Raw genomic sequence first — 13,287 nt, 5'->3', positions numbered from 1 at the left:
TTGTTTACTTTAAAAATATGATGTTTAAGAAAAGCAAATATAGTTTAAAGCGGGATTCGGCATTTATATAACCATATATATATGTGAGACATCTCACCAATAAATGTCTCTAGTGAAGTTCTAGTGATTCAAGAACGAGGTTTATAAATTGGTTCATATATATAGAACTTCCAAAAATTTGAGTAGTGTGGTTGTCAATAATGGGTAGATTTGGTGAATGTTACACGTGTGTAAAGTGATCACTTAAACCAGCCTATGACGGTCGTCAGCCCGTAAATGCCCAGACTTCCATATTCTTCTTCATATTTGATGAGATGTTAAAAAATAATATAAAAAAAATAATATCACCTATCTGGAGACTTTGGTAGCGAGATGCTGGCTGGACGATAACTAAGAGGGATAGAAGTATAAGAAGCATTTGAGTTACGGCGTTAGAGAAGGATAAAAAGAATTATCTTTATGGGAAGAGTGACAAACGACGAAGTCCTTTGAAGATTGAAACAAAAAATAACCTTATTAGATGTGATAGACAATAAAAGAGGGAACATGATAGGACATATACTGCGGTACGATATATTTATCACTAGGGGGAAATAGAAGGGAAGAGAGGAAGAGGAAGACAAAGAAAGAACTATTTGGAATAGTCGAAAGACAAGCCAGACGTCGCATAAACATTTGAAAACCTGACTTTCGACAAAGAGCAGTGAAAGGTGTCGCAAAGACAAAAAACATGGCTCTAAAATAAAATGAATAATAAGGTACTAGAAGGCACAGTCCCATGTTGGTGATGCTGACTTCATATCTGAGTTCGGTTCCATACTCTACCATAAGAATGTTTTTATTATTTTATTTTAATAACTTTTTTTTAAAATCTAGTCATTGAAAGCTTTGTTTTAAACATACCAAAAAAAGATGTTTATAAATTTTATTTTTATCATATTTGATGATAATTTGTTTATGTTTTACTATCACGAATAAATATTAAAATTTTATTAAAAATCTTTCAACATTAATTCCGTTTTTCTACCATAAAATAAAAGTGTTTAATTTATATATCTTAAATATAACAATATGATATTCAGTAAATAATTACCTTAGAAATATGAAATTACTTGTTTAATTAATATTTGTATCGTATTTTCGTTACTACTTTTTTTGTTTTTCGTATTACTTTATACAAAGGTATTAAATAAATTAAATGTCGCTTTCAGTAAGCTGCTTGGTAAATAATTAATAAGCTTTTTTATCAAGTTTAATATTCAAAATAGATTATTAAATATGCGATAATGGATTAAACAATTTACGTCATACTAGCACCAAAACTTATTATCGATTTTAGTATTAAACCGATACAGTTGCGATTTATCATTTCCAGTAAGTACTATTGTATATTAAACAATGAAGAAGTTGTCATTTTATATAATAATATTAAGAATTCAGAGCTTTGAGTGATATGAAAAGCTGAAAAGCTTAGTTTCAGGGCCCGCTGAAAGGTACAACAAAACATTGCTTAGCAACCGATCAACGAATATGCTTACACAAGAAAATTAACTCGGTTACTTCGACATATCGATTATTTCGGTTTCACCATAACCGTCGTTCGGGACAAATTACTCGGGACAGGAAACAGACGACACTTCGCCTGTAAAAATGTGTGGCTGAAAGAATGGCTGAACGAACACATTCCGCAGCCTTACATAACACAACCAACCCCTTTCTTGGGGCTGCCTTTCAAGGTGCGAAGCTGTCATGTAACACTTTACTACGAAAGAATCACGAAATCTAGCCAAATCTAGTCTACTTTAAAGCGTAATTCTCTTTCCATGAATATATCAGAAACGACTTATTATTATTTTAAACTAAACACATATATAATTACAGTATCAAATAACGAAGGTAGTATTGTATGTATATGAACGTTATCGTTGTTGTTATGTTATTATAAATGATTTTTGTATTAAATTAAGTTAGGTAGTAACTACATTTAAGGGTTGTTATGAAGTTGACTTTTCTAGGAAATCCGCCAGTTTAAAGCGATATGAATAAATCATATTCGGAAAGAAACGCGGCGGTCACGCGATCTGACGGAGTACGGGGGTGTCGCGAGAGTCTCCCAGGATGTAAGGAGAGAATGAGCGAGGACTTACCAGGAGTGCATGAGGTTCCAGGGGTCCCGAGTCAAACCATAACAAAGTCGAGAGTCGGGCGTTCGGAGAGTAGAGTCGGTCGGTATTCACAGGAGGGGGGGCACTGCGCGGCAGGGTCGGGCAGTGTTCATGCTGCGGGCTGCGGTAGCGTACACCGGACGGCGGACAGCGGACAGCGGACAGCGGACAGCGCACTCCGCACACCGGACCGGACACCGGGAGACGCAGCGGCTGCTGACGGCGGACTGCGCGCTGAAGGCCGGGCTGCCGGCGCCGCGCCGCCCGATCAATGAAAGTTCGCTAATGCAGGCGCGCCCAATCGCGACCCCCGACCCGACACCACCATGTGACTCGCCGATCAGAGTAAGGTAAACCTCCGTGACTGCTCGTTACACCGAAGATTCTTAAGTCGCTAATCAGAGTAAGGTAACCTCAGTAGCTGCTCGTTACACTGATGATTCTTGAGTTGCTGATCAGAGTAAGGTAACCTCAGCAGGTTCTCGTTACACTGAAGATTCTTGATTTGCTGATCAGAGTAAGGTGGTAACCTTAGTAGCTGCTTGTCACACTGAAGATTCTTGCGTCGCTTCTTCTTTAATCGATCAGAGTAAGGTAACCTCAGTAGCTACTCATTACACTGGAGGTTCAAGCGTCTCCGCGTCGCTTATTTTTTATTTATTTGGCAGTCACCTAGCGAGGGGATGTTTCTGCCAGTGCCAAGTTTTTTTTTATTTATAAACAACATAATAATAACAATTAATAATAATAATAAATCATAGTTTAAATGCGTTTATTTTAGAAATTATGACCGCAATTATGTTAAAAATTTGGTTGAGAAAGAAGGGTGGATACTTGGGTGGGGAGTTGGATTCCTGCCCGTGTTAAGCTATTTAGAAAGTTCTCCTTCTCTGTTGTAAGCGGACACTAAAAGAACGCATGGTTTGCATCCCCTATATATTGTCCACATTCGGAATATGGTGATGTAACTCTTCTTCTTCAACCATATAACAAAGCCTTGAAACAACTTTATGAATACATCTGAACTGGGTTTTAGTCTCATAGATGAGTGTCGCGGGATTCTCGGGTCAACTTGTTTCTTATTTTTAATGACAAGGCGCTTTAGCCTTCGAAAATAGTATGAGATTAAAATTTCAATACATATTTCAAATATTATATTAAGAATACATTTTTCACCCTTTAAAAAGGTAAATATAAAATATCTTTTTTTTCTTCATTTTCTCCTCGTTCTTTTTCTTCTTACCCTCACTAGCCCCTAACAGTGTATAGGGCACTGCATATAATTTATGATTTAAGTTGATCGGTAATTATATGAAGGCAAGGTTATGCTTCAGGTACTCTTACGCTTCAGGAACCAGTCTAGGATAATATTGAATTAATTTGCATTGAAAAAATACTTTTTAAAAAATATTTATTTTGGCCCCCTTAGGAATTGAATCTGGGACCTCTGGTATAGTGGGTAACCACACTCAGAAACCTCTACGATAGAAGTCTAAATAAATAAAATAAAATGCTTTTACTGTAATGCTGTAAAAATCTAGTCACTTAGATTTTGAACTGAATGCAAAGTCCAAGTGTATAAAATATCAATATTTATACTAGAATTATTTTTTGTGATTTTTAATTGTTCATTTTCCGGGCCACGAATCCCCGCGTAACGTCCCCTGCTAAATTTCTGTGGAAAAGGTTTCACGGCGCTTGTAGTGTGCCGAAAGAAAACGATTCGGGCATCTCCGCCACCCTTCGGCTCTCCCCGCCTCCTGTCGGGCACCTTCGCATTATGCGATATCGATACCGACTAGCTTTAACTTTTAATGGATATCACTTATACTGAAATACATAAACTATATTCCCACCCTTAAAATCACGTAAGAAGCAAGAGGGATGATGGCGAAGATTACTTTCGCGAAGATTCGCAAAAACTAACCCCCAATTTGCCATTGGCAAAATGTTCGAGTATCAAAACGCATTGGAATGTGGAGGCGGTATGACGTAGGGATGGGCGTACTTATATTTGGTATACCACAAAAAACATCAAATTTCTCGTTTCATATGGCGTATATACATTTTTTGACAAATCAGATTGCTTAAATTAGATTTGTTTGTGAAGAAAAATCAAAAATATAAGTTTTTAAGCTTTCAGACGATAATTTTTTTTAAAGGCGACAAAATTTTACTCCGGCGCTTCAAAATTCAAAATCCATGAACACTGTATCAATTTAAAAGTATTTTAAAAGCATAAATTACTAACAAAATTTTAAGTGTGGCCAAATACTTGTTCACAAATCTGGATTATCTCCAATTAGGAGTTTTTTTTAGTTTTTTTATTTTATTTAATATGGTAACAATTTTTTTTTAATTTTCATTTTCCAAACATTTCTACTTACAATCTTAAAATTAAAAATGCAGTTCTCTTCAATAAAGAGACTGAGATCTTTTGCTTGGAGAGGGACTTACACTTGTTATGTTTGTTAGTAATACAATTTATTTTTATTGAAAAAAAAATCGTGTATCAATTATTTTTTATATTATTATTGACATCTCAACATAAATAAAGAAGAATATGGAAGTTTAGGCATTCACAGGGCTTACGACCTCATAGGCTGGTTTATGAAAATAAATCACAATTCACGGACCTCACATACATACAAATGAAAGAGTCTCTGCTTTAAAAAAAGCTTTCCTCATCCCACCATAGATGTCTCTAGCGTACTCTCGCATACTGTGTTACAAGTTTGATCAATATATCTAAAAGTTTCAAGAATTTGAGTAGTGTGGTTATCAATCATGGTGAATAAAATTAATGAATTTTATACGCGTGTTAATTGATCACTAAAACCAACCTGTGACGGTCGTAAGCCCCGTAAATGCTCAGACTTCCATACCCTTCTTCATCCTTGTTGAAATGTCATAAATAATGAATAAATTGTTATATGAATTGTTTACCATCACGCCTAGACTATAGGGGGAGGAAAATTCCATGATTGACTTTTTTTTAAAAATAAATATAACAAACGATTTCTGCCTCTTGTTACGCTTTTACATTTAAGGCTTTGAACGATTTAAAAAAATGTGAGAAAACTCTTAAAACCCGTTTTATTTAGAAATTTTGTGGTAAATCAAATTGAGAAAAATACTAAAACGGTTTTATCATAAAGTTTCTCACAAATAAAAACTCTCAATCTCAATAGCAAGTTCAAGCGCTTCTTCTCGGTAAGTCTCAACATTTGAAAAACCAGTTTCGTGGAAAATTTTCCCCAATGTATTCTTAATCTTCCCGGCCCAAGTGAAATTCGGAGAATTTTCCTGCGCAGTATTTACAGACATACCTACATATCGCTCACTCCTTTCAAGAACGTCATAAATCAAAAATCGTCAATTTACAGTTGTGCATGTTTTCGGAATGCCTAGAAAATGTACTATATCCCAGCAAAAGCGGCATATTTTTAACTTAATATTTACCCGCTACAGGGCAGAAAGTGTTGTTTTTGCATTTTGAAGAAAAGGTATTGTTTAATTATTTTTTTTAAATAAACTAAATATTTTACAAATAGAGAAAAAACCTTCAGGTTTTACCTAAAAAGATCTGATGCACAGTAAAAAGTTCAGTAAGTGGCTTGATATTTATTTTTAATACATTGTATTATATTTTTAAACTTTAAAGTTTTTTGATTTATGACGTTCTTGAAAGGAGTGAGCGATATGTACATTTTTAAATTATTTTGTTTGATTTAATTTTTTTATTAATATTTCTTGGTGGAACTATATATATTTTTTTAACAAATTTATTTTATTTGACCAGTGTATGTATACGTGTGTGACTTGAGTCACACGCGTATGTATGTACATTCACGTTTACTATACCCATTAGAAAATAAATGGTAGGTAATTAACCTCCGCCTCCGTAGTGTAATGGTCAGCACGCTCGGCTACCGTTCTGGAGGTCCCGGGTTCGATTCCCAGGGGGGGGTAAAATAAATATGAGTGATTTTTTCACTGTAATATTTATTCAATATTACCCTGGACTGGTACCTGAAGCGGAGGGCTGATCACCTTTCCTTCATGTGTAAACGATCAAGATAACACTGCGTTTATATGACGCAGTGCCCCATGCACCATTGGGGTGCGGATAAGGGTTTTATTATTTAATTAACCATTAGAACTCCTTCATTTCTTAATTATTATTTTAATAACTTTTTTTGTAAATAAATTACTCATTGATAGATTTTACACAAAGGGTCTTGCGTTAGTTTTTTTATATCGGAACATTGTAACAACATAAATTTTAAAATTATTTTGAATTATTTTTTTTGTTAACACTTTCCATATACGAAAAACAAATTACATCTTATGGGTGTACTTTCAAATTCAGTAGGTGACTGGCTGCGCAGGAAGCTACACGTGTTGTTCACGCACATTTTTTTAAATATTGTATATATACATTGTATTGAAAAAACAGTATTCATAATTTTTTAAACTCTATCATTTTTTACCTTCTTACCTTTCAATAACTCTATTCTTTTGAAAACTTTATATTTCTATCGAAGAAAAACTTATTTTTTAATATAAAAATGGCGTTTTAACAACAACAAAAAAATCAAGTCTAATGTTACCTTGTTTTGAAGAAACTTAAGTTTAGGGCTATCAATTATTCCGCCTTGAATAATCTTTTCTGTTATATATTTGACGAATGATGTAATTTATACAATCTCTGAATTTATGAACCATAAGTGCCTGTTAAAAATATCACTGTTTAAAAAATTACGGAAATCCCAATATGAATCGGTTTTTCAAATTCGATTCCCATGTCTACAGTCTACAGCCTAGACGAGATACACGAGAATTGTGTAATAACAATGTCATAGATGGTAATGGATGCAATAATAATAGAGCCATGCTTACCTAATGATAATTAAAATTGCATTTTCATTATCGCATGGCAGCTTACGCAACAATGGCTAAACGCATCAGTCATATAATAGACCTAATATTGTACATATTATCTAGTGATAATAACGATTATATAATCGTTCATTCCACGAATTTACTTTAAAACACTGTTTAAATATTAAAATTAGCTTTGAATGAATTGAATGAAAATAATTGAAACTTTATAAAATAAAACTATAACTTTATTTTTAACCACTTTTGTTTTTGGGTTTCGACAAGCACCTTGTCATCTGCAGGGATGGATATGTACTTGTAGATTACAAGATGCTTGTCGAAACCGGTTGGAGAAAAGTACTAAAAACAAAAGTGGGTCAAAACAGAGTTATAGTTTTATTTTATAAAGTTTTATGAAAATAATTGAGTTGGTCGAATAATCTATTCATTTGAATAATAGTCTATTGTTAAAAATAATCCGAAACAATCAGGCTTATATATGCCTAAGACACGTTAATTGTTCATTCAGCAATTTAAAAAAAAATACTCTAATTTATTTATTTGTAAATATTATTGACGAATCGTAAATATTTAAAAGCGTCCACGTTGCGACACAACCTCCTAGCTCGACCGCCAAAATACACTAGCATCATCGTCGATATATCGACGCCCGCACATTTGGCAGGATGTACCAGAGTCGATATATCGATTATCAGTACTCTAACGGTTAAAAAATAAAACCTCCCACATTTCTTAATGTAGGGCTTATTTTGAAAATGTGATTAACAATATCGATATAAGTTATCTTTTTCAGTTTTAAAACATTAACTGCTTGATTGAATTTTTCAACAATTAAAACCGGAAGTTTTACGAATGTGGAATTATGGTGATGCCTAAAAGATATATAGATAAATGTGGACAGTGGAATGAGGAATAAAAATATTTTAATAGATTTATATTATCCACTGACACTTCGTGATGGAATTGCATTTTTAATTTATTATTAGATTAAAACCAATATTTTTAGCTTTTCCACTTTTTTTATTTGACCAGCGACCGGGTTTCGTCGTTACCGACATCATCAGACTGGTGAGAGGCTATACAAATTGTTATGTTATATATAAAAGAAGGCAGGAGTTGATAACCATGATTTGATATAATTTTTTATATAATTCAATAAAATTATATCAAACATCATCAGACTGGTGAGAGGCTATACAAATTGTTATGTTATATATAAAAGAAGGCAGGAGTTGATAACCATGATTTGATATAATTTTTTTATATAATTCAATAAAATTATATCAAATCATGGTTATCAACTCCTGCCTTCTTTTATATATGACATAACAATTTGTATAGCCTCTCACCAGTCTGATGATGTCGGTAACGACGAAACCCGGTCGCTGGTCAAATAAAAAAAGTGGAAAAGCTAAAAATATTGGTTTTAATCTAATAATAAATTAAAAATATTTTATTTTGCGCAAAATTTCCTTTTTTCTTTAAGAAATTTGTAGCTAACGTAATGAGCTGTCAACTTGCATATTAATTGTATTACTAACGATTATAAAGTGGGGATAAGTCAGGTGAGACTAAAAAATAAAACCAGAAACTGAAAAATATTTTTATTTGTTTTTAAAAATGGATTAAACATGATACCAAAACACGTGAATAAAACTTAAAATTAAAATTCCCAAATAATTATTTTTAGAACACAAAAACATTACAAAAATCAGCCTTAATTCATATCAATTCACTTAAATTAAATTTATGATATAAAAATAAATATTTAACTTAAATAACTCCCGTATATTATATATTTTTCCACAATAATACGCAATTATAAAAATATTTTTAACAGTCAAATATGTATTGAATAACATTGACCATAAATAAATTCAATACCACCATCATAAAACTAAATGATAATAATAATAATTAAACTTCAATATATGTGCTAAAGGAAAATCGAAGGTCGTTATAAAACTATTTAGTGTGACCCCCACTTATACGCCTTAGTGTTTAGTGATTAAAAATTGAGTTCTGCGATTCATCTAATACTATACATTGTAAAAAAAACAATAAATACTATATTCATCAATATCTGAAGAAAAAATAACTCAATAACCAAATTTTTCAACATATCATTTGTTAGCAAATTGTCTAATAATAACAAAATAAATATCCATAAAAATAGTGATTGTGACACCTATTAAACTAATTTTATTAAAAATGTACAAAAATTAAGTTATGTATGCGAAGAAACATTGTAACAAATTAACCTGTCCGGGAGTATGGACGTAAATGAACTTCAGTGTGAATTTTCCTTAAAGGAGTATGGACGTTAATGAACGTCATCCGTCTGTCAGTTAGTAAGATGTGACTTGTATAGCAATGACATCTGTGGATATTTGTGTGTGATTTTGTCATAATTGAAAAATATTTCAAATAGGTGTTTTTTTTTTAAAATTATTTTTACATAATTTTTATCTTCATAATACATCAATTTAAGGAGGGAAAAAAAATTCATGTTAAAAGAACCCACTCCCCAGAGAAAGTCGGACATCAATTTTTGTACTCCCGGAAAGGTTGACAAAAATGATATTTTTCTTAAAAACATTCTTAACAATAATTTTTGTAATTGATTTTTGCAAATTTTGAATTAAATAGTCAGTTTATTATGTCAACATGCATCATAATTTCATTGTGCGTATGTTGCAGTGGTAGGATGGTTGATTAAACCGCAGATATTACAATAATATAATATTATTAAAATAAATACATTTCGGTAATGCGTGATTGGCCAACTAACTAAAGGTCATCATAGCTTTGTAATGTGAAATTTTACGATGTATTTTGTTTCAATTTTATATTCCTCAGCAAATCCGCTAATTTATGTTCAACACCTTCGGAAGAGTCGCTGTTGTCTATAACAAAATCCCATTCCGCGACACTGTCCAGATCACATTCCGAAGCGACGTCGTCAACTCCCGGGGTGAATACCCAACCTCGCTGGACACGAATATTGTCATCTGCTTTTACTCTCACAGTTATCATCTTGGACCCATAATTCTCCCGAAACCATTTGAGATCCGTGCGCCGTCTGATGTCACTGACAATCCATATCTTGGAAGGTTTAGCTGCGAGAAAAAAACCAATGGCAAATATTTAATAATATATTAGTTTACAACATTGTGAGTGTGTCCAAATGTTGTAAATAAATTATCTGGTCAAATTATAAGCTTAAATAATAAAAATGAAAATGATATTTTCTGGCGTTTCTCATGTGGACCTCACATACTAATAAAAGAGTTTCTGCTCAATAAAAAGCTTATTTTTATCTCACCAATAGATGTCTCTAGTGCTTTCTTTCTCTATGCTGAGATTTCAGTAAAAATCTTCATATAAATAGCTCCTAGGTGTGGTATTGTCCAACATTTGAGAATCTTTTGTGGATGTGATTATAATCCAGGATTCGGACCTCACATACTAATAAAAGAGTTTCTGCCCAGTAAAAAGCTTCTTTTTATCTCACCGATAGATGTCTCTAGTGAAGTTCTAGTAATTCAAGAATAATTTTTCAAAGTTGGTTCATATATATATATATATATATATATATATATATAGAACTTCCAAGAATTTGAGTAGTGTGGTTGTCAATAATGGGTAGAATTGGTGAATGTTATACGTGTGTAAAGTGATCACTTAAACCAGCCTATGACGGTCGTCAGCCCCGTAAATGCCCAGATTTCCAAATTCTTCTTCATCTTTGATGAGATGTCAAAAAATAATATATATTAGTATGAGTATCAAACCACTTAACAGCCGAATTTTGGCGAGAAAATTCATCGGTGCAGGAAATCATCACCAAACAACTGTAAACAGGACTATCCAAAAACTCCTCGGGTTAGTCAATAAAAACAAATACATAAATATATTTGGGTCGGGCAAATCAATACCAACAAATTGGAATACGATTTGTCCGAGCAGCACTCGGACTCATCAATGCAACACAAACTCCTTGCCCGAGTCACGCTCCGGATAAACTGGCAACTGGTTCAAGTGGTCGACATCTCTAGGGTTCTTTTACAGTAGAGAGTACAAACATTATATAATATATATAAAACAATGGTGCATAGGGTACTGCGTCATATAAACGCAGTGTTATCTTGATCGTTTACACATGAAGGAAAGGTGATTAGCCCTCCGCTTCAGGTACCAGTCCAAGGTATATTGAAAGCTGTCCCACCGCATGCCCAGATCTGATACAGAAGCATCTAGGCTTCCTGACAGATCTGCTCTTGCAAAGCAATTTTTTTTTTTTTTGAACTAAGTTGCGAAATTTATTAAAAATGTGAAACAATATAAAATTGTCTCCCGATTTTACTGTGAATTTACATTTAAAAACTTTCAATATACTTGTTACTGCCAATCTAAATAAATACAAGATTGTAAGTCCTGTCCAGGGTAATATAGAATAAATATTACAGTGAAAAAATCACATATATTTATTTTACCCCCCTTGGGAATCGAACCCGGGACCTCTAGAACGGTAGCCGAGCGTGCTGACCATTACACTACGGAGGCGGGCGGACAAACATTATAGTATTAAAAAATAGCTCCAAATAGCCTATGGATTTTTGGGTAATTAGTGGGTTTAAGTCACCTTTTTGAAAATTGAGTGATGTAGTGGTCAATCGTGCGTAACAGAGTGAATATAACAGTGTAAAAAGTGATCATTTTAAGCAGCCCAGGACAGGTCATTACCCCAATAAATACATAAACTCCTTAGTCGAGAGTACAACAAAATCTTAATATAAATAGCTTGTAAGTGGACCTAAATCCAGAATTTATGAAAAAAGATTTGGACACATCCAATTAAGAATTAAAGCAGGATGGTGATGAGAATTTATTTAGAATAATAGATGTGTTACCTCATATGAACATTATCAAACTGTGTTGAAATAAATCAAATCGACATATTTAAATACGAAAGGAAAATTATGATAATTCCTCAAAATATTAATATTCAAATAAATTGCGTACCACTTTGACATGCTAGCAGACAGAAACAACCATAGTTCTTATCTCTCATCTCTTCACTCCATTTGATCATCTCTAATCTATATTTTTCCTTATATTCTCCATCTCCTAAAAGTTGATCAAGGTCTAGATTCTTGCACGTAGCCCAATGACTCTTAATTGGTTGCGAAATCTTCACAATGGTGCAACATTCATCGCCTAATCTAAAAGAATAAACATGAAATGCAAAAAGTATAACATTAAAACACAATAAAAACAACATCAATATTTGAATTACTAACATTTGCTGTAGCTTGTCAGTGATATAATCTTTCCCGCTTTTTCTTTTGCCACTAAAAAGTATTACTGTATTCGGAAGCATGATAAAATTAAAATATTTACTCAGTGATCACAAAACAAAACGAATCGTTTAAGAAACTTTTGTAAATCAATATATCTTAAACTAATAATATATGCCTATACACTTGATCATAATAATACTTTTTACTTGAATACTATGACATCATTTTGAATAAATTACACATCATATCAGTCATCTCACTGTCATTTTATTATTTCCTAGATACCTGTATAGGCGAAAGCGGTCAAAAGTCAGAAATGACAATTTCCTGTAGACGTCAAAAGTCAAATTTGCATTTTGACAGTTATTAGAAAATGTTGCTATAGCATTTATTATATTTTCCTAGAAAAATAATAATCGGGGTAATGTAAATATTTCAAATTCATTGTATAATCTCGTTAGAAAAAATATTTGAAAATTGCAAAGAAAAAAATTAAATCTGTGTTAATTTTAACCATAATTTATAATATTTTAATACTTATTTCTTCTTTTTGTGAGTGTAGGTTTTATTAGAATCTCAGCACGTTGAATCCCTTTGATAAACCTAGATACAGGATTTGTCTTGCTCATTTATTCAGGAGAGAACTTGTCCAATTCAGTATTTGGTCAGACTAGCGCGTAGGGAAGCTGCCATGCGACCTGACGCCTGGTACTCTTTTTAAGACAAGAAGGCGTTTCATGAATTCTTCTTCTAGACGAGTCATATGTCTTTAGAACCGGAGGATTCTTAAATTTACCACGGATGACAGATGTTTCGTAATACGGTGTTCCTCTGGGATGGAATAATTTGTTCAGTGTTATTTACTATTTTCAGTATCAATTTATCAACCAACTCTTCTTCTTCTTCTCCTTCTT

The 13,287-nt window shown here is 32.8% G+C and overlaps 2 protein-coding genes across 4 annotated transcripts in view; both read right to left on the bottom strand.

Moving 5' to 3' along the window:
- Nucleotides 1-2,396, bottom strand: part of para (sodium voltage-gated channel paralytic) — a 171,232-nt gene extending 168,836 nt beyond the window's left edge. Inside the window, exon 1 of one of the 2 annotated variants that reach the window (XM_088261079.1) lies at nucleotides 2,148-2,396. The gene's annotated coding sequence lies outside the window, so the exon portion shown is untranslated. The remainder of the gene's footprint in view (nucleotides 1-2,147) is intronic. The other variant, XM_088261059.1, reaches the window with a different exon arrangement.
- A 6,268-nt stretch (nucleotides 2,397-8,664) lies between these two features.
- Pmvk (Phosphomevalonate kinase) lies at nucleotides 8,665-12,720 on the bottom strand. 2 transcript variants are annotated; one of them, XM_088261116.1, is made up of 3 exons: nucleotides 12,374-12,720; nucleotides 12,096-12,290; nucleotides 8,665-10,189 (listed from the first exon to the last, which is right to left on the bottom strand). In XM_088261116.1, exons 2-3 carry the CDS (start codon nucleotides 12,163-12,165, stop codon nucleotides 9,894-9,896), a joined length of 366 nt encoding a protein of 121 aa, XP_088117242.1. In that variant the 5' UTR covers nucleotides 12,166-12,290; nucleotides 12,374-12,720; the 3' UTR covers nucleotides 8,665-9,893. The 2 variants fall into 2 exon arrangements, with proteins under 2 accessions (XP_088117242.1, XP_088117241.1); XM_088261115.1 differs by having other exon boundaries at nucleotides 12,096-12,295; nucleotides 12,374-12,719.
- Nucleotides 12,721-13,287: the final 567 nt, after the last annotated feature.

Source organism: Brachycentrus maculatus, unplaced genomic scaffold, assembly GCF_059751285.1.
Source record: "Brachycentrus maculatus isolate JH-2025_06_01 unplaced genomic scaffold, ASM5975128v1 h1tg000147l, whole genome shotgun sequence".
Classification (NCBI taxonomy): domain Eukaryota; kingdom Metazoa; phylum Arthropoda; class Insecta; order Trichoptera; family Brachycentridae; genus Brachycentrus; species Brachycentrus maculatus.
This window is presented reverse-complemented; position numbering and strand designations above follow the sequence as displayed.